Below are 21834 nucleotides of genomic sequence, written 5' to 3'. Positions count from 1 at the left end.
CACGAAGACGAGACCACCATGACACCGCCGGTCACACCGGTCACAAGCATCACCACATCGCTGACTACAAAGACAAACACTACCATGACACCACCGTTCACGCCCGTCACAAGCATAACCATGTCGCCGATGACGAAGCTGAATACCACCATGACACCGTCGGTCACGCCGGTCACAAGCATCACCACGTCATCGACAATGAAGATGAACATTACCATGTCACCACCACCATGGATTATCACCTCTCACTTCTCACATATCATTACCATGCCGCCGTCTATGAAGATGGCAAGCGACAAGTTGAGCAAAAGTACTGCAAACTATACTCACGCGTACGTACACATTACAGTATACTAGCGAGTCATTTATTTATCCGTCTATGTCCATCAAAACGAAAATCTTTCAACATGAAAGTGATGCGGAATGGTGAGTTGAACCCATTCCTCAAAGGAATTTTCAAACGGTTGAGCGTGTGCGATAAATTTGGCAAAATTCGCTTAAAACTTTATACACGAAATTAACGATTTATGACTGACGAAACTTGAAACCGATTGTGGGAATTGATTCCCATCATCAACACGCATCTTTTTCATGTATATCTTATTTCGATTCGAACTATGTTTGTGTTGATTTTAGGAGAGTGTATGTGGAGCCTAAGCACGGCCACATGCACAGGTTGCATCGGTGAAGCAAAACGGTCGATTCCTCCAGATGCAAGAAAAAGCTGTTTTGAGAATTGTGTGATGCAACAACGCAGCTTGGCACAGAGACCAAACGAAACGAAAATTGCTAACCTGATGTGAAACCAAGGAGCATGCACGCCACCAAATACGCTCTAGATCTCGTATTTGACCTCCGCGGACCGCGATGGATACAATCGACCCGTGTGCGGGTCGTTGGAGATGGCCTAACATTTTGGCTCAGAAGGATATATGCTGCGAAGATGAATACTATCTCCGGATCAGGTTAACTAGCACCATTTGCAAACCATCCAGTTTCTCTTCGCCCCAAGTTTAGGCACGTAGCATTAATTTTCGTTTAATTAGCGCGTAACTATCTCCTCCCGCAGTCCGCTTCTTTCCGCTGGTTTAGAAGTGTGAATAGGTAGCTAGCTGGATGATGTAATGCTTGCATACTCCCTCCATGCGTAAATAAGTGTACATTTAGATTTTGTGTTTAGTCAAACTCTTTAAACTTTGACCACATATATAATGATACTAATTTAGTATCCCGAGATTTGTTTTGAAATGTAGTTTCAAATTATAGCAAAATCTCATTATATATGTTAATACTTTTTTTTCACGGTTGGCCAAAACTCAAAATGTTTGACTTAGTACAAAACCTAGAAGTACACTTATTTGTGGACGGAGGGAGTATGCGAGCGTGAACATGCTGCATGTGCTCCTACTAACGACAGATTTCCGATGATTAGAAAAAAGAAACCCACTGACTAGGCCAACCCCCCACTACCCAACCATAGGTCCATATCCTATCGATTTGCGGTCTCCTGCTTGCATCTGCAGCGAATCGAGGCCGAAGATAGTCTCGCGCAGGGCAGGTCAAGCGATCGAGGGAGAGGAGATGTCGAGCAGAGCCATCAGAGGGGAGCTCTTGCCGTGTGTTTGAATTGCTACCAAAAGCATACCAATTTTCCAACCATGGTTAAAAGATTGGTTTTTGTTTAGTTGTTAACATTTTTAGCTTGCGAATGCTCCACTATCAACTCTAGTTTTTTTTACCCAGTATTGACCAATTTGTGACCAAAAAATAGCTCAACCAAAATATTAACTAGCCAAAAGTGTTGGTACTTGCTAGGGAAATCTTTGTTACAAACCAAACACACCCTTGGTAACGCCGCATGTGATGTGGAAGCACGTGACTGTGCGCTCATGTGAGCCCCCGCCTATTCGCAGGAGTTAGATTTACCCGCTTGGAGAACCAAGTTCTCGAACCCCGGTAAACACAATTAGTTTGAAGTTAGTGAAAACAACATTTTGAAGCCACGTGAACAAAAATTTTGAACTTAGTGAACATACTTTGTCACCATGAACAGAGTTTTAACGGAATTGCTAGTTATCAGCGGACTAAGAACGAAGCTAGTGCTCAGTAGACTTCCGCAATGCTAGATTTGCAACGTGATTCATGTATTTGAGTTGCAACTGAAAAAGGGGTTGCAACTGCAATTTTTTAGTTGCAAGTGATGTTGCAACTACAAAAAATAACACCAAACCATTAAATTTGTTTTGTGATCCGTGCTAATGATGAGTTGCAATGAAGTAATTCTGCTCGGAACGGAGTTATTCTAGTCTACTGAAAACTAGTCACCCGACTTTTATAGGAGAGGCCGGCACGGCAGCATTTCCTTGCTTCCACAGGCGCCAACAGCACATGAGGATGAATGCCGACACGCTATCAGCGGTTGCAGCGATCGTGGATGGGGGCGGCAGGTGATGCGGGCGTCTAGAGAGACGTCGACGCACACAGCGGCCCAGAGCCTGGACCCTGGAGGTGTGAGGACAGAAAATATCCGTGATGGGGGCATCTGGAAAGACGGCTGACGGTTTCCAGCGGGCACGGGCAACAGGGGCAGCCAGCTTCCTCAGCAGTGATGATCGTCTTTCGCAGTAGGAGGTTAAGCGTGTGAACCCTGCATTGGACCATAAGTTATGTGTAAATATAAAACGAGAAGCTTATAATTTCGTTGGTTGTACCCCTGCTCAGCCTTGCTCAGTATGCTCTCCGCCAGAGAGGAGAATGAACCCCCGTGCAAGAATGGCGTGGAGAAATACAACTGTGAGCGAATCCACTTGATCTCCTCCATTCTCAGCTGACAGAGAAATAAGCAACGTGTTCTGATCGATGGGGGACCTGTCACATGGGAAAAACTTAAAACTTTGCGCAATGAAATGCACATGTACGTACGCACCATTTTGCGTGATGTTTCAACAGAAAAGAAGCCCGAGATTATTTGACATGTTATTACTATTTCCTCATGCAAATATGAGGGGCACTACATACTGTAAAACTAATGCAATCTTACAAAGTGCATACAACATCACCTGTTGCAGATTATTACTCATTGTATGGGCGGTTGTCCTAAGAACAACCACTCTCGCATGCATTGCCTGACGGTGATCTTCAGCTAACAGTTTTGACAAGTACTAATGGTTGGGGCGCCCCATGGGGCGCCTCCTCGCTGGTCAGGGGCAACCCAATCTGAATATTGTGATGGTCAACTAAAACAAACTTATAGTAAAATATAGTACTATCGTGTTGGTCACTTGGATAAATGAAACATGGGGACATAAAAATAGTTGTAATTGCATTTATATAGGATCCAAGATTACATCAGAGCACGGATACATGCATCTCGCATACTTGTAAGAAGGTAGTCCCACCGATGTGGAATATAATACACTATTACAAATGGTAGATCCCTACAATCATACAATCTGAACAAATATTAGGGATTTTGACCAGTGCATGGTTCGATCCTTCGCTCAATATCTGTAAACCAAAAAACAGTGGGTAAACTAACCTCAGTGAGAACTTCGAAAATACATACCTAACTTGTTTTTACATGCCCTAGAAAAATAATAGATTTTGTAGCATAGGAATATACAGTATGTTGTCTATAAAGGAAATTCAATTGACTCAGTCTAAGCAGGAAAGGTTATCTTCTTGTTATATACAATATTCTGATTAGCAAGAGTTACATATATCTTCACAGATCATTGATATATACATTAACCTGATTAGCAGGAGCTACATATATATTCTGAGAATGATGGCAGTGAGAGAATATATATCACATCACATATTTGAATTAGTTAATTGCAAGGGAAACTGTCAAGTTAATCTCCTTTATATCAAAACTTTCTGCCAACTATAAGAGAATATATATATCACCTAAAGTAGGATGTTTACCTTGACTTTATCTGATGGGAGTCATCAAGTGACCTTGGTGCTTTGCTTCGAATGTGATTTTTGAATTGATTGAAGATTTCTGGAAGCATGTTCAGCTTAACCCTGCACAGCAAAAGAACCAATATAACAGTAAATTTTAAAATGGATATCAAAAGAAGTGGCATGCTTCAAATTATTCAGGCACTGTTCCTTACATGCATGGACTTTGAGTTCCTACAAAGTTCTTATAGAGCTCATGTCTCCAAATCTCATCAACTTGGCAAAAGCTATAAAACGACCAACATGAAAGATGTAAAGCTTATAAATTAAGCAACAAAAGCAACAGTTTCCTCTCTCCAAAGAAGTGCATGAACAATCTGAGATCAGGTGAAAATAATACACCCATTCAAGACTAATAAACGGAAATATCACTGAGCACTCAAGCAGGACAAGATGGGGAAGATATGGTACTTACTCACATGGCACATTTTCCACAAGCAAGCAACGGCGAGCTGGTCAGAAGGACTGGGCAGAGAGGAGCAAATCTAGCGCCTCTCTAAGCTCCCTATACCCCTTTTACATCCGGAGGGTGACCTTACTAATGTATGGCACCCCATCAATCCTCACCTTTAGAAATAGCTTCACAGCCTTCTTGGCTGCTACTGCTGCATGGAAGGTGTTCCTCCTGTATGCCCTCACCAATGGCCACCCTATGCACTGAAACCAATTAACCATTTGTTAGCTTAAATATCTCATGCTTCGCAGGCAATTGCAGTGTACTGCATATATGCTTCAGCGTGTGTCAGTGGCTGCTTGGCGGCGGTGCTGTCCTGATTGTAGTCCATGGCAGTTGGCCTAGTCCTCGAGGCCTTGCTCCGGCTGTTTTCCAGTATGCAGTTTGCCTCGCTCTGACTCTCGTCCAGCATGTATGCCAACCATCATCCATAACCAAGGTGTGAGTGATACCATCCAATCACACTTTCCAACCTTCCAGCCTATCCAACTGAAGAATGAATGCAAGTTTGTTATATCGATTACTTAGCATTAACAACAAAACCACAAGTAAATATCTAGTCACATATCTCAATGGAAGCATTCTACAAATGATCAATCACCAATGTAACCTTTATTTAGATCCTTGATTTCCAATAATATATTAAATAGGTAAAACTGCACAATCATGTATGTATATTGTATCTATAGAGTCAACAATATAGGCAAACAGAGATTGAATTCAGAGAAAGATATACATAAATTTGATGGAGACAGGAAATACGAAGTATGAACCAGTGGGCATTGTGAGGAACTCACCCTGCTTGTGAGAAACTCATATTCATGAACAATATGAAAAAATGCTACACAAAATGCTAATTTATGTAGAACATGAACCATTGTACCTATAATCCTACACAAAATGCTACGACACCAGTAGTTAATTCACACTGCTTGTGAGAAACTCATATTCATGAAGAACCACTATATTGCTGATCTGCAGAATAACCACCTCTATATTCAACTATATATGTAACTTGAGAAGAGAAAACGCTATTTAGTACGTAATCTTAGCACTCAAAAAACTAATAATCCAAAATAAATTAGAACACATGTACAACTTCTAGGACCCAGACTATAGCGACTGGTAAGATCTCAGCTTACACTGTCAAGTGCATATATCTGCCGGGTATAAGTTTGTCAGTCATTCAAGATACAAGACCAAAATGGAGCTACAATTTGGTGCACAAACAAAATGGTAACCAGGCTAAGCGTCCAACTTGAGCCATACAACACGATGGAGTAAAATTGTAGCTACAAGTAAGCCATGAGAAACCCCGCAGCCTGGAACAACTCAAGCTGCCAAAAAAGTATCTGCCCAAGAAGTTCACTGGATTTTTTTGAAAGCCATCTTTAGATAATAAGACCCTTCAGCTATTGTAGCCATGGTCAACACTATTGCAAACTGGCTGAACCACAGGGAACCGAAGAAACTACCCCAACCAAATGATCAACATAATCTCGTAAAATGGATCACCATATAGGATAAAATGAAGTATCATTTCCGAAACAAAAATTTTGATTCATATGCCCATGATTCTAACCAACAACACGATATTTACCTAACCATTCGAACCATTCTGTATGTACAGATCACTTCTAACCATCAGTAGCGCTCAAGAGTAGAACTACCAAACAAGCCAATTATCTCAAAAAGAGGAAAAGATGGTGCTTAATTGACACGAAATGCATCAACCTTGAATTTCTTTCTATGAGAAATGGCAAGTGGTAATAGAGAAAAATCCCGCACGAAGGAAACTATGTGTTATGGGCAAACACGAACATACCAGTACCACACCAGTACATGATGGTTCAAGAAATCAAGAGCAATTATAGGAACAATGATAACTACATGAAGCATATTTCAATAAGCCATAAACATGATGGTGATGCATAATGCCATCGACTGATTGTTACAACCAATTAAAACCAAATAAATGATGAGCACCTCACCCATCAAGCATAACCATGGCCAGAAGTAATAGCATACTAATAGTAATCATAGCAAGTGCTTATTTTGAGGGGAGGAAACTCACTTTGGAATCACGGGATAATTTTGGTTTTAGCTTCTGTGAACAATGCCAAAATCTTCATGGACAACCAATACACTAATATCTAAACAGAGTGCGCCATGGATATAATATCGTAAGTTGGTGACATATACATACAAAATTTAACATCATTTGGAAATGAGACCTAACCTGTCAAAGTTTTGTCGTAAACTTGTAAAGCCATTCTTTCTCTAGCACATACCTATAAAGTGGGAGTTTAAATTACCACATTATTCATTATTCAACTAACAAAGGGAATAGTTGTAGAAGTATTAGTGAATACATGCCTGATGGAAATTGCTTATAGGTCATGACCAAGCATTTCAAAATACACAAATGCTCTTGCCGTGAATAAACCTCTATACAATGGGGTGTTGTTGAGGATCCAATTTGTCATCATCTAGCTGCAACTGCAAATACATGAAGCCAGTTTTGGATACCAATTTTCAAATGCATCAACCCAGATAACTGAATGCTAAATAGGCTACTGTACCATGCCCAATAAGAGCTCCATGATAGCCTGTTGAATGAAGGCACACTGTTTATTATAACAATAACCTGTAGCTTCAGAAAAATAAATGCTAGATCTACTGATTGTTCCTCCTTGCTCCACCTGCAGTAACTAAAGATCAGTGACAGAAGGAAAAGGAGAAGATAAAACATACATCTGTTTATCAGTTTAGTAGCTTTATTATTATATACGATGTTATGCACAGGCAAACACCATACCACATGTTAAAAATTCAGATAGTATTATGTAATTTGACCTTGCTGAATAGTCGACTCAGACAAGAAAAAATATCTCTGAAAAGAAGAAAATAAACACATGACATAATTTTAACTGCAATGATGCCTCCTTCTCTGATTTTTCTTTCTCCTTATTCTTTGACTTCACCGTAACTTCATAATAGTTCACTGTAATTGTTAGAAATTATACCTTGTGTTCAAAATAATGTCTAATAAGTTTCTGAACTCTAAATTATGTGCATATTGCATAGATTAATGTGAGCATTAAGATCTGACGTTGGTGAGCAAGGGTGAATTTGTATTGCTTATAATGTCAAAAACATTTTTCTTTGCTATTAACTTCCATGAACCGCAGTACATTTAAAATTTGATGCACCTTCAGAAGCCAACCAGCGTCAAGTTCATGGACTCTGAAGAAGCTCTGTTCCCTTCAGCAAAAAGTACTTTTTTGAAGCAAGAAATAATAACTTTAACCTATATATGTAGAAGAGTCACTATTACTTTGGTCTGAACCAAATTAAACTGGAACTAAAACAGTGAGAGAAGACAAAAAAAAGTGCATAACAAAATAAGTTGAACTGGAAGGCCTGATTGTCATGTAGACCATCTTAACCTTTTCTAGAAATTAACTTCAGTTAGCTGTATTCGATAGCTAATGAGGAAAAAACAGCAAAGAACGGAAAGGAGGGCAGAAATGTACCTTGTTTTCATGGGTTGGAGCTGCAGCGGCCCGGTCAAGTAGATGAACCAGCAGCAGCTGCCGAAGCAGTGGTTAGAGCAGCGGCGCGGGTCATGGGATGGAGCATGTTCTCTCCGCCGGTCGTTCTCTAAGTTCGGTCGCGTCCTTCTTCCCTGTTCAAGAAAAATCTATGAGGGGAGAAGGAGCAGGGAGAGGTCACCAGTGGGAGGAGACGGACGGCGTTGACCGATTCCCGGTCACCGGCGCCGGAGGAGACGACCAAGAGGGGCGACGCTAGGGTTTGAGTAGCTGGAGAGAGGGAGAGGAGAGAGTGCCTACATGTCCGGCCGCCGTCGCCGTTGATGTCGAGCTACCGCTGCCTCTAGAGCTCCGTCCGCCAATGACCATGGCGGGCGTAGCACCTCCCGCATCAGACCGCCGCCACATCTAGGGTTTCTTCGCGGGGAGAGACGCCATGTATTGGAGAGACTCCGATCCGCTTGTGGCCTGGAGAGGCTTGGTGAGAACGCGGGGAAGAGGAGCGCCTGGGGAGCCGCCGCCGCCGCCGCCAAAAAATGTGACGCGAGAGGGTAGGGTTTCGGAGGATGCGGGGGCTGTGTGAGAGAAACAAGAGCTACACGTTTTCCGCCAGACGGGGCCCACCTTTCGCCAGACGGTGGAGACCAAGCGAGGCCCAGTCGACGCGCGCCAGGTGACTATCGTGGAGCGCCCAGGCATAGGGCAAACACCCACGCACTTGCTTGTTCTCAATGCATGGATTGAATCCAGTGTTTCAGTTGCTTGGTTGCTCCTGCAGAAACAGACCAGGTCAAAACCAGAGCTGCTGGTTCTTGTTTTGATAAGATGCCCACTAGTCAACAGGGCAGCTAACTTCCTCAATAGTGATGATCGTCTTTTGCAGCAGGAGGTCACGCGTGCGGACCCTGTATTGGACCAGCCGTTATGTGTAAATATAAAAGGAGAAGCATATAATTTCGGTGATCCGAGTGCGCCTTGCTCAGTGCTCGCCGCCAGAGAGGAGAATGAACCCCTGTGCAAGAATGGCGCGGAGAAATACAACTGTGAGCGAATCCACTTGATTTCCTCCATTCGCAGAAAAGAGGTGCTGAATTATTTCACATGTTATTACTATTTCCGCATGCAAAGATCCGGGGTACTACAAAATGCATACAACATCACTTATTGCAGATTACTCACTGTATGTTTCTGAAGGAGTAACATTGGGAAATATGCATTGCCTTGCCTGACGGTGATCTTCAGCAGCTTTGACAAATATATGTAGATCATCCAGTATTTCAGTTGCTTGGTTGCTCCTGCAGAAACAGACCAGGTCAAAACCAGAGCCGCTGGTTCTTGTTTTGATAACCCACTAGTGTAAAGGTAATGAGGGATATGGAAAGGGTGTGGTTGAGTACTTCAGAAAAGATCAAACTAGTACGTAGTAGCTAATAGGCCAAGTCATGCACAGAGTTGTCAATAACTACTATCTCTAGCAGGACTGATCTCTAGTCTTTTATTCAGCTGCCAAAGGAAGAATTGAAACAACCAACTTCATAGGAAAACCGCAGGAAAGGTTCAACAGAAACAAAATATGTGGCTGGTTTTATTAAGGAAAGCTAATCGATCAAAAGAAAAAAAAATTGCCATACGTTTAAATAACTAAAACAGGGTACACAATTATATTGTGCGTAGATATATAAACATAAGTTGAATATACTGGATACATAAGTCGGGCAATCTGACACTGTAGCACATTTGCATGAACTGGGTATACTTCTGTCATTTTATCCAGCTGCACATGTGATCTGGGTCCAAAAACTTCTGCAACGCCATCAGCAAGAGCAGTTTCATGCAAGAAAAAATGCTGGTTTATCTCCAAGATACCCAGCACTACAATGAAGAAAATAACCTGGAAAGAACAAAGATCTTATGATCACATGAACCAGATAAGATCGTCGAAAAAATAGAACTTAATGAGGTCCTATGAGTAGGTAGTATTTATTTGATGAGAAGTCAGTATTAAATTAGAAGTATCTAGCATCTTTCTTAGAATTGACCCGCATTCTTAATGAGGTCCTATGAGTAGGTACTCCCTCCATACCGGGGCTATTACGTATTTCGAGAAAAAACTTCAACTACTAATTTGGTCAATAAATTATAAAATATATATCACAAAAATTATACTATTGGAAACTTCTTTTGAATATGAATCTAACGGTATAATTTTTGTGGCATATATCTCATGTTTTGTTGACCAAATTTGTAGTCAAACTTTTTCTCGAAATACGTAATTGCCCTGTAAACCGGTAAGGAGTTAGTAGTGTTTATTTGATGAGAAGTCAATACTAAATTAGAAGCATCTAGCATCTTTCTTAGAATTGACTCGCATTCCACTAGTAGTTCAATACTGATTCTGGATGCTTATTTAAACAAAAATACTGATTCTGGATGCTTAAAAAAAACTCATTCTGGATGATGTATACCCTATGCATTCAATCTAAACACGGCATAGACTTCTTTTATGTATTTTTTTATATAGTTTTTACATGCAAGAGAAATACAAATAATAACCAACTGGTTTGCACAGAACAAAAAGTAGAACAGATATAGTTATAGTACCGTGCAATCCCCCTCTGCACACCGACAAAGAAAAAACCCATCAGTTGACATCATACTTAATTACCGCAATACAATGTGTACACCCAAAATTTCAATAGTTAAAGAGGGCGTCTATGTCGTAATGCACATCGTCGTATAATTATGCAGCACGGCGTTGAAGCATAACCCAAAGCTATCTAGTCTCTACGCCTCCATAGCCAAGTAGAGTTTGCTGGACAGGGGGAAATGGCTGTGCTGCTCTTTCTAAGCCTTCTTTCATCACTCCCCTTCCAGTTTTGCTCTTGCGATTCCGGATGGCAGACTATGACCACTGGATCATACATGACACCAGAAGATCATGAAAGAATCTTCCTTCTCTCACCAGATAGCACCTTCTCTTGTGGCTTCCATCGAGTTGGAACTAATGCTTTCAATTTCGCCATCTGGTACACCACCGTGAAAACGGTTGTCTGGACGGCAAATCCCTACTCCACTGTGAATGGCTACAGTTCCCCAGTGAACCTTTACGGCTCCAGGATATCACTGAACAAGGATGGAAACCTGGTCCTGACAGATACCAATGGCTCGACAGTATGGGAAAGCAAGACATCTTCAGGCAAGCACACAATTGTTTCCCTCCTCAACACTGGCAACCTTGTGATCATTGATTCTGGCAACAAAACTGTGTGGCAGAGCTTTGACTCACCAACAGACACCCTGCTCCCTAGGCAGAACTTGAAGAAAGACACAAGGTTAGTCTCTGGTTACCATTACCTCTATTTTGACAACGACAATGTCTTGCGCCTATTGTATGATGGCCAAGAGATCACAAGCATCTACTGGCCAAGGTTAGATTACAATGCACTGGCAAACGGACGCAATAGATATAACAGCACCAGGGTAGCATTTCTCGATGACGAGGGTAATTTTGTGTCAAGTGATGGGTTTAAGATAGTGGCTTCAGATTCAGGCCCCGGCGTCAAGAGGAGGATTACAATTGATAAAGATGGAAATTTCAGAATGTACAGCTTGGATGCATCGACATGGAGTTGGGTGATCACGGGGCAGGCTGTAATACAGATGTGCTATGTGCACGGATTATGCGGTAAGAATGGTCTTTGTGACTACTCAGAAGGCCTTAAATGTAGATGTCCTCCAGAACATGTAATGGTTGATCCAACAGATTGGAACAAGGGATGCAAACCGACATTCACAATTAGTAGCAAGCAACCACCTGAGGACTTCACATTTGTTAAGCAACCTCATGCAGACTTCTATGGCTTTGATCTAGGCTCTAACAAATCCATCTCGTTTGAAGCATGTTGGAACATTTGTCTGAACATCAACTCATGCATATCTTTCACATACATTGGCGGGGATGGTTGGTGTTACACTAAAGACATACTCTACAATGGTCAAGTATACCCATATTTCCTTGGAGACAACTACATGAAAGTACCGAAGAATTTTAACAGTTCAGCATTCTCAATCTCCAAACAAGAAAGCCTGACCTGCAGACCCAACGGTTCTGAGATCATGCTAGGATCAGAAAATATGTATGGCATAAAGAGGGACAACATAAAGTGGATATACTTCTATGTCTTTACTGCAATATTGGGAGCTCTAGAGATTCTTGTTATTGTGACAGGGTGGTGTCTTTTTTTCAGAAATAGTAACATGCCCAAGTCAATGGAGGATGGATACAAGATGATAACAAGCCATTTCAGGCGGTTTACATACAGAGAATTGAGGGAAGCAACTGGAAAGTTCAAAGAAGAGATTGGGAGAGGAGGCACTGGAATTGTTTATAGAGGAGTACTTGAAGATAAGAGATTAGTGGCAGTAAAGAAACTTTCAGATGTTCAGCAGGGAGAGGAGGAATTCTGGGCAGAAGTGACTCTAATTGGAAGGATCAATCACATGAATTTGGTCAGGATGATGGGATTTTGCTCAGAAGGGAAAAACAGGCTATTAGTATACGAGTATGTGGAGAATGGGTCACTAGACAAGTACCTCTTTGGTGAGACAATTACTGAAAGTATGCTCGGCTGGAGGCAAAGATACAAGATTGCCTTGGGCACAGCAAGGGGTCTTGCTTATCTTCATCACGAATGCCTTGAGTGGATTGTCCATTGTGACGTGAAGCCAGAGAACATACTCCTAACTCGAAATTCCGATGCCAAAATAGCAGACTTTGGATTAGCCAAGCTTGCAAAGCGAGATGGTTCTAGCTTCAATTTCACCCACATGAGAGGCACAATGGGCTACATGGCACCAGAATGGGCGCTGAATATGCCGATCAATGCGAAGGTCGATGTTTACAGCTATGGCGTTGTGCTTCTAGAGATTGTGACTGGAACTAGGGTTTCAAGTGGCATAATTGTCGATGAAACACAAGTTGAGTTTCCAGACTTTATCGAGAAGGCTAAACAGATCCTGGCTACCGAGCGTATCACTGATCTAGTGGACGGCAAACTGAAGGGGTGTTTTGATCCAGAGCAGGCTATTGCAATGGTGAGAATAGCTATTTCGTGCCTTGGAGACAGAAGCAAGAGGCCAACAATGGACAAAATCATGAAGGCTCTTATGGCATATGATGATGAAGACGACCATCCTGCCTATTTGTATTGAGTATTGACATGAAGGGATGCAAAGACTGGGATATGCACACTGTTTGTTGTTGATGTATATAAGTGGATTGCACCAGCCCTTTTATCAGTTGGCTTGACAAGGTATCCGAGCCAAGGCGTCGAGTTTGAGTCCTGTGGTGTAATTTATCCTAAAATTGTTGGTGCCGCTCTGTCCATGTACACAGGCTTTCCATTAGTTCATACTTTTGGTTGCATTGGCTAGTGCATGTAGCTTGAAATTTGTAAACTATGTTGATGTTATATGCTAATATGCATAAGGTAACAAGTGCGAAAGAGCAAATTGTTGTGCGAATTTGCTAGTACTTATTGTAAAATGTGCCAGATTTTGTGTTTTAAATGCAACAAATAAACAGTATGATGGATTTCTCACTGGTATTTCCTTACATACCAGCATCAAGTGTTCTCATAGCAGCAATGTTATAGACTTGCCTACCGTCAGGTTTCGTTATGTTTTTTTTTGCGGGTAAGGTTTCGTTATGTTTATCAATGGAATCGGGGATGATGATCCAGCAACAATGTAATGTGCTTTGTCTCCCCATCAAAGAACCACTCGATACGCAAAGCAAAAGAATATATGTGGTGGAGATTGATGTAATAAAAGTAGCCATAAGCCAGCACCTTCTGATGGAAATTAGTCTGCACAAGCAATCCTGATGCAGAGCTTGTTTGTTACTTGGCTTTAGTCACGCTAGATTCTTCAAGAAATGGCTTGCTTGTTCCAGATTTATTCATAGCAAACAGGAGATAAATTTAACTGGACAATAAAAAAATGACGGGAATATTACATACACTGGGAGACACTGCGAAAATTGACGGGATTGTGCCATAATGGCAACAGCCAACGTTGGCCGAAGGTGAATCTGGCAGAGCGGGAATGGCTCATGAGGGCGCCGCCAGCGGCAACCGCGGAGGAGGGCCCGGAGTTCGGAAGCGGAAAGGCGGCGGCGACCTCTGCGGTGTTGATTCATGTGCCGGAGCGAGGAAAGTGGGCATTGGGCTGGGTACGGGCCACTGGGCCTCTTTCCATAGCCGGTTGGTTCCGTTTCACACGGGGGAACGGAGTCGACGCCGGCTAGCCGGCTGCTTAGCGAAGTCAAATGTGTGAGACCAATGGTAATCTATACCTAATAAGGAGCTAAGGTTTCTGCCAAAATTTTCGTCCAACAATTTTTTGGACCGTTTTGCCCTCCCACCAAAATACATAATACTGTAATTGCCATCCTACCGGTTCGTTTATTTCCGCCCTTCCAAACCACCCCGTGTTCATGCTCAACCCTAATTCGATCCAGCCCTGATTCGACCCAATCTCCTCTCGTGCCACACCCTACCTCTCCTCTACTTATACACAGTCCCGTCAATTTATCCCTCCCTTTCTTGTTGTCGATTCGATTGGAATCGGCTCCTGAAATCGGGGCGGCGAGCTGTGGAAGCTCGGCCACGGCGGAAGATCACAAGAGCACGTCGCGATCAAGACGCGTCCAATCAAACGAGCACTCGAGCAGATCAAATCAAATCCTTCCCGATTTCTTTCAAACTCTGATCTGGTCTTTGGGGCCATCCCCTGATCTTCCGTCTCTGGCCTCCCGCCGTCTTGCGTCACCGCCCTGTTTGGGGGCAGATCGATGGCCGCGGTGTCCGTCCAGATCGATGGGCGACGGCATCTGTCTTTCGGGGCCTTCTTCGGCTTCAGGCAGGTGGTGCTGGCACACCCGGCTGAGATGGCGCCGAAGGCTGGAGACGCGCTGCACCGTCGGCTGGTGAAGGAGACTCGGCGCGCCGTGGATTTCGTCGTCTGAAGCCAGAGCGCCTCGCGACCGAGGCTATTGCCCGTCGTCCTCACCTCCCTCTGACAAGGCCATCCTGGAGACTGGAGTTGGTCCACAACCCGGTGTCCTCTGCAGGTAACGACGAGAAGTCAACTCGATTCATGAGGCCAAGGAGCTCTGCTTGAAAGGACTAATTGCGCCTCTCTCTCTCTGCACCAAATTTGCCAGTCGAATTGGTCAGTAACATACGACGCGCAAGGAATTGGAGTCCGGTGCTCTGGCCATGCCTGCTGGATGTTGTGCAATGCTATTCGTCCAGGACCAGGGCTAACCGCGCCTCTCTCTATGCACCAAATTTGCCAGTCTAGGCAATGCCGGAAATTCACAGGAAGGTAGTGTTTGAGGTTCTGGACAATTGAGGATCTCTTCGTTTGCCTGCTTTTCTTGGGGTGACCAATTTCTTTCTGAATTAAATGAAGGACTGGATTATTTCCTTGACCTTTTTGCAGGCATATATTAGTACAGGTCTTGTGGTCCTGCTTTTGGCATCTGGGCAGCAAATATAGATCTAATATTTGCCCCCTACAACTTGTTTTTGTCAGATTATCATTGCTGACTCTTTGTCCGTGAATTCATCATTATTATGATGGATATATTGGCTTCTTTCATATGATTTATCTATGAACAATTAGAACCGCGAAAACAGATGCTGCAGTGTAAATATGAAGCTATCAGACTACTGACGGAGAGGAAATTATTATACTTGATTTCTTTCTGGATTTTCAGAGTTTGAAGACTTATTTCAAATCCAGGCATTATTGAAAGTGACCTGGAGTCTGACACGATCTATACTATTTTATTCCAATCCAGGTATCATTATAATTGACCTGGAAACTTTTGATGCAGCATAACAAGTTTTGGAAGGAATTTGATATCATATAACAAGCTTGAATCTGCAAAATACCTGCAAGGCATAAACCTAGAGGCCCTCCATCTTCTATCATCATTCATCAGATAAAACCTCATAGTTTACCGTACCTGGTGTCCATTGCTGAATTTTATCAATGCTTGAAGCTCTTGTTGTAGTTTGCTATATTGGTGCGCAGACTGCAAGATTTGAATGCTTAATTTGCTGACTGAATATGCAACGTTGATTAGTATACTGAGGTTGAGTAAGGACTGCATGATTATGATCCTGATTAGCTTACAGCTATTTGACAATGGAAAACCACACTTGCAGATAACTAAAGTTGATAACAAAGGAGCAGCACTTCATGGTTTTTATTTTTGCTGGGAGGTACAGTGTTGAATACTTCCATCTTGATGTGTTTCTAGGAGGGGAAACTCAAAAGTTAATATTTTTATTTGATGCAGAACTATGCTAACTATGCTTGAATTCAGGAGAGTGCATTCCACTATAAATTTTACTATTGTTGTGATCTTTCCGAAATCTTGGACTTGAACCAAAAAAATAGGTATGACTAGAGGAGATGAGCGGAGTCAGTCTTCTTCTTAGAGAAGGCCAATTTCGGCTCCCACTCTTGCCGTTGATGAAAACAAGCAGTGGCCTGGAAATCTTGTGGTAATTGGCAAACCTCAACGCTCAAGATCAATGTATTTGCTTGACAAACGTTCTAGATAACATGGAGCTTGGCAGCTTATACTTCTTATTATTTGCGTAAATCGATCATGTGTATAGGGAGGAAGCACTAAAGCACTCAATGCTCTGATATCTAACTGTAATGTGCTAACTGAATGTGCCATGTTTATTAGAGTACTGAGGTTGAGCAAGGACTGCCTTCTTATCTAGAAGATCCTGATTAGCTTACAGCTATTTGACGATGGAAAATCAGACTTAACTAAGTTGACAATAAAGTAGCAGCAATTCATGTATTTTATTTTTGTGGAGAGGTACAGTGTTGACTGGTGTTGTTTTCAAATCGACTACAGAGCTGTGAAACAAATCGATAATGCCTCGATGTGGTATTGTGAACTTTTTCTGAACTTACCAGTGGAAAATGGCAATCCTTTTGTTCAGTGTCCCATGCAAGGATATGGTTAAGAAAAAAGAAAAACAATTTGACGTTGGATCTTTCATTTCATGGTCTTCGGACAAGATTGGGAGTCAGTTCATTTTCTATTTTGAAGACAACTTAATTTACAGTTAAATAAAACAACAGTGTGGATGCAAATTTCAATTTTTTAATTGGATGTATGTGCTATTTTATTAGAGATTGTTTTGCAAGCTATTTTTTTTACTAAAAATTATGTGAGAATTGGCATTTTTTATATAAAATAATTGTCATGTTGGCAAGTTGTCAGGTCTCGCCACCAAAACCCCTATAAACCATGTATGAGTCGCACCGGTAGGCAAGACGCACGAAGGTACACACACATCCTTTATGTTTAGGTTTTTCGTAAATTATCAGTTTTTTAGTAGAGTTTTTAAATCTCTTTGTAAAGTTTAGATTTTTTTATTAACGTCATGACGCACCGTAGCAACGCACGGGCACTTCTGCTAGTTTCATGCCTAAGAAAAAAATGGAAAAGCTGGAGGGAACTTACACGGAATGAGCAGTTGATCACCCTGTTTATCTCTTAATGACCTGAGGAGGCAGCCAAGATCACAAGTCAAAAGCCGTATAGTGCAGATTCTCGGTGACCCTTCGCACGAGCAGATGCTCAAAGCAGTATGTAGCTATCCTGAGTTATGATCATTATTGTTACGGAACGGAGGGAGTAGATAATAATACTAATAATACTGGTCACGAAATGGATATGAACCACTGAATGAGCCCGCACTGGATACATACAATTCCAGTTCGATGCGTCTCTCCTCTTCGCCCCTCTCCCCGTCCGCCATGGGCGCGACCTCGCCACCCCACCCCCGATCGAGAGTTCCTTTACCTCGGGTGGGTGGCTGCTGCGTCCCTCGCGGCGGATTTCATGGGGAAGCGGCAGCGGTGGATGGATCTCGCATAGTGGCTTGTCCAACTGTGGTTGTACGACCTTGGAAGCCACGAGAACCTCTCCTGAGCGACGATCGTCTTCTCCGCGTCTGCCATCTCCACCATGGCCTGGGGATTGCTCTGCTTTTCCTCCCCTCCCTGATGCTATTTCCATGGCGGGGAAATCGGATTTGAGTGTGAGGTCCCTACATGTCAGGGTGGCTTCCTTTGATGGCCCAGCGGTTGGATTTGCTCCACCTGGCGGATTTGCGGCCGATGGATCCGAGGTTGGTGGTGACCTAGGGTTCACGCGCAGCCATCTACAGCTCCAGGACGAAGCAGTTGAGGAATTCTTCGGGCAGCTCTGGTTGGTTCCTCCCCCTCCTTGCCGCTATCTCCCGGGAGTTGCGGGTTCGCTGGTGTGTTGGGTGCGGAAGGAGTTGGTGGAGGCGAATTGCTTCTCGATTTCTGATTGTTATGTGGCCGCTCCATCGGATTTGATCCGCCGCAACCCCAAGGTAATCCGGGCTCCTCAGCTGGGGAAGATTTTCTGTCCTTCCTTTGCTGAAGTTGTGCGGGCTCCGATGGCGCGTGGTGCTCCGTCGCGCGGTCGGGGTCGCGGATTCGCGTTGGTGCGACCTCCTCCACAACCTCAATAGGCCGTGCCCCCTCCTGCCCTGTAGCCTCAGCGCCCTGCGGCTCCGCAGCCTCAGCGCCCTGCAGCTATGCACCCTCCGCCGAGGAGGGTGAATCCTCAATATAGGACACAATTCCAAAATCAGTTTCAACCTCAGCAGTATCAAGGCTTGCAGCAACAGTTCCAATCCAAGTCTCAACCTCTCCAATTTTCTCAGTTTCAAGTACCTTCCATACAACAGCAGTTCCAAGCTCAGAGGTCAAACAACTTCCAGAATCAGCATGTCATTGGGGGAAATACTCAGATTCTGACTCAAGCTATTCAGCGTTAGAATTTTGTCAATCAAAACCAACTTCTTGCCTCATCTGTCGGCCAAGGTGGTCAAGCTGTTGATGTAGGGAACTCTGAAGTTCTTCCTCCTCCAGCCTCACCTTGATTGTTGAGCAACCGATGGAAGCCAGGGATTTCAAGATGATTTGTTTCAATTGTGGAGATCCAGGTCATTTTATTGGCAACTGCATCAAGCCTAAAAAGTGTTTCATATGCAATTCTCCTGCCCACCCTGCCCATCAATGCCCAGTTTGGTTAAGTGAACATCCATGTGCAAAATATTTTGGTAATGCTAACCATGGGTTGGGATTCTATCATATTGATGCACAAAGTGAAGAAGAAACAAGCTGGATTAATTTTGAGAATTGTGCAGTAGTGCATATTCGGAAAGGTGACATTACAGCAGCCAACCTTGAGAAGAATTTCAACTCTATTTTCTGTTGGAGATATGCCCGAGAGGCAATAATAAATTAGTTATTGTTATATCTTAGTGTTCATAGTGTTCATGATAAATGTTTACACCCCATGCTATAATTGTATTAACCGGAAACATTAATACATGTGTGTTGTGTAAACAACCAGAGTCCCTAGTAAGCCTCTCATTTAACTAGCTTGTTGATTAATAGATGATCATGGTTTCCTGATCATGAACATCGAATGTTATTAATAACAAGATCATATCATTCGGTGAATGATGTGATGGACACACCCATAGTAAGCATAGCATGAGATCAAGTCATCAAGTTCAATTTGCTATAAGCTTTTAGATACATAGTAACCTAGTCCTTTGACCATGAGATCATGTAAATCACTTATACCGGAAGGGTACTTTGATTACATCAAACGCCACTGCATAAATGGGTGGTTATAAAGATGGGATTAAGTATTCGGAAAGTATGAGTTGAGGCATATGGATCAAGAGTGGGATTTGTCCATCCCGATGACGGATAGATATACTCTGGGGCCTCTCGGTGGAATGACATCTAATTAGCTTGCAAGCATGTGACAAGGTCACAAGAGATGACATACCACGGTAACAAGTAAAGAGTACTTGTCGGTAACGAGGTTGAACTAGGTATGGAGATACCAATGATCGAATCTCGGACAAGTAAAGTATCGCGTGACAAAGGGAATCGGTATCGTATGTAAATGGTTCAATCGATCAATAAGTTATCGTTGAATGTGTGGGAGCCATTATGGATCTCCAGGTCCCGCTATTGGTTATTGGTCGGAGAGGAGTCTCGACCATGTCTGCATAGTTCACGAACCGTAGGGTGACGCGCTTAAGGTTCGATGTCGCATAAGTAGATTCGGAATATGAGATGGAGACGAAGTTTGCTCGGAGTCTCGAATGGGATCCAGGACATCACGAGGAGGTCCGGAATGGTCCGGAGAATAAGATTCATATATGGGAAGTCATTTTCAGGGTTACCGGAAAAGTTCAGGATTTTTCTGTATTGTACCGGAGGTTCTAGAAGGTTCCGGAGGGTACCATAGTGGGGCCCACCTATCCCGGACGACCAACATGGACCGGAGGGGTCACATAGGCCCACATGGGCCAGGCACACCAGCCCCCCAAGGCCCATGTGGCTGGATAAAGTGGATAAGATCAAATCCCTTGAAAATAGGGACTTAACTTGGGGGGAAGTTGCCCCCCTTGTTTTGGCCGACCCAAGGGCTTGGAGGAGGGGCCAAGGCAGCCCCCCACGCCTATATAAGAGGGAGGGGAGGGCTGGGGCGCAGCAAATCATCCCCCAAGCCCTAGCCGCCCCTCTCTCCCTCCTCCTTCTTCCTGCGCAGGCTTGGCGAAGCCCTGCAGGAATTTCTCCTCCACCTCCACCACCACGCCGTCGTGCTGCTGGGATTCCGAGGGGATCTACCACACCTCCGCTGCCCCGCTGGAACGGGGAGAGGACGGGCTTCATCGACACCGTACGCACGACCGAGTAAGGAAGTGCTGTCGGATTGCAGCACAGGATGATCTACTACATCAACAACGAGATCTAATCTCGTAGGCTTTGGAAATCTTCGAGGGTTAGTCTCGCATACATCTCGTTGCTTCGATCTTGGTAGATTAGATCTTGGCTTTTACATAGATTAGATCTTGGATTCATTCGTCTTTGCGGTAGATTTTTTTGTTTTCCATGCAACAAACCCATCATTTTCTGCAAACACAAGAAGTGGCCGTTGCAGATTCGTCAGCTTGCTGATAAGGAGTTCCTGGTCCATTTTCCTCCTTGGAAGAGCATTGCGGAATTGGTGGAGTTCCCAGCTTTTGATTTGGAAACAGAAGGTGTAACAGTTAAAATTGGGCTCTGTGATGGAGATTGTCCTTCCCTGGACGAACTACCAGTGGTTTGGATGTTTGTGCGTGGTATTCATCCTAAAAAAGCTGCATGGAAGACGTTCGCCCAAGCTGTTACTAGCGTGGGGGTGCTTATGGATGTGGACTGGAATATTTTCTTTAAGTCCTTTTATGTAGAAGTTTGATTACAAGTTGCTTGTCGTGACCCTGTCAGAGTTCCTAAGGAAAGGATTGCCGAAATTGATCAGAAGTTTTATCTACCGCGATTCAGTGTTGAAGGAGTGGAACAAAATGATGAAGAGGAAGACTTTAATGATCCAACTGATGATGGTGTGGAAGAAGAAGGTTTTGGCGAGCTCGAAGACCCTAATGAAATGCCGCAAAATAATCTGAATGATGATGGTCTTGGCGCTGGTGGTTCAACTACTATGGGTGATATTACTATTAACCACAGATCGTATGCGAATATCCCTGAATCTTGGGAAGATATTAAATTGGATCATACACTTGCGTGTGCTGGACTCTGAAATAAAAAGCTGTGGTGAACCTGAGATAGAGGATGATTGGGAGTGCTCTTTGAAGAGTCCTAACTCTCTTCCTGATAGGTTGAACTATTCTAATGTGGATGATGCAGTTTGGGACT

General features: G+C 43.3%; 1 protein-coding gene and 3 long non-coding RNA genes across 7 annotated transcripts; 2 read left to right on the top strand and 2 right to left on the bottom strand.

Moving 5' to 3' along the window:
• Positions 1–3305: 3305 nt before the first annotated feature.
• On the bottom strand, positions 3306–8546 carry LOC127343266 (uncharacterized). 4 transcript variants are annotated; one of them, XR_007877121.2, is made up of 10 exons: positions 8275–8546; positions 7957–8108; positions 7003–7122; positions 6797–6919; positions 6660–6711; positions 6495–6566; positions 4382–4909; positions 4122–4193; positions 3928–4029; positions 3306–3507 (listed from the first exon to the last, which is right to left on the bottom strand). It is a non-coding gene; the product is annotated as an uncharacterized lncRNA (long non-coding RNA). The 4 variants fall into 4 exon arrangements; XR_011755710.1 differs by having other exon boundaries at positions 6495–6573; positions 8275–8545; XR_011755711.1 differs by lacking the exon at positions 6495–6566 and having other exon boundaries at positions 8275–8545.
• Positions 8547–9158: 612 nt separating this feature from the next.
• LOC127343267 (uncharacterized) lies at positions 9159–17630 on the bottom strand. The gene is made up of 3 exons (XR_007877124.2): positions 17537–17630; positions 13995–14285; positions 9159–9865 (listed from the first exon to the last, which is right to left on the bottom strand). It is a non-coding gene; the product is annotated as an uncharacterized lncRNA (long non-coding RNA).
• Positions 10799–13346, top strand: LOC127343264 (putative receptor protein kinase ZmPK1). Its single transcript, XM_051369388.1, has one exon. The coding sequence runs from the start codon at positions 10801–10803 to the stop codon at positions 13183–13185; it is 2385 nt and encodes a 794-aa protein (XP_051225348.1). The 5' UTR covers positions 10799–10800; the 3' UTR covers positions 13186–13346.
• On the top strand, positions 14462–16879 carry LOC127343268 (uncharacterized). The gene is made up of 2 exons (XR_007877127.2): positions 14462–16268; positions 16346–16879. It is a non-coding gene; the product is annotated as an uncharacterized lncRNA (long non-coding RNA).
• Positions 17631–21834: the final 4204 nt, after the last annotated feature.

This window comes from Lolium perenne, chromosome 3 (assembly GCF_019359855.2).
Source record: "Lolium perenne isolate Kyuss_39 chromosome 3, Kyuss_2.0, whole genome shotgun sequence".
Lineage (NCBI taxonomy): Eukaryota > Viridiplantae > Streptophyta > Magnoliopsida > Poales > Poaceae > Lolium > Lolium perenne.
Note: the sequence above shows the minus strand (reverse complement) of the source record. Positions and strands in the feature narration are given on the sequence as shown.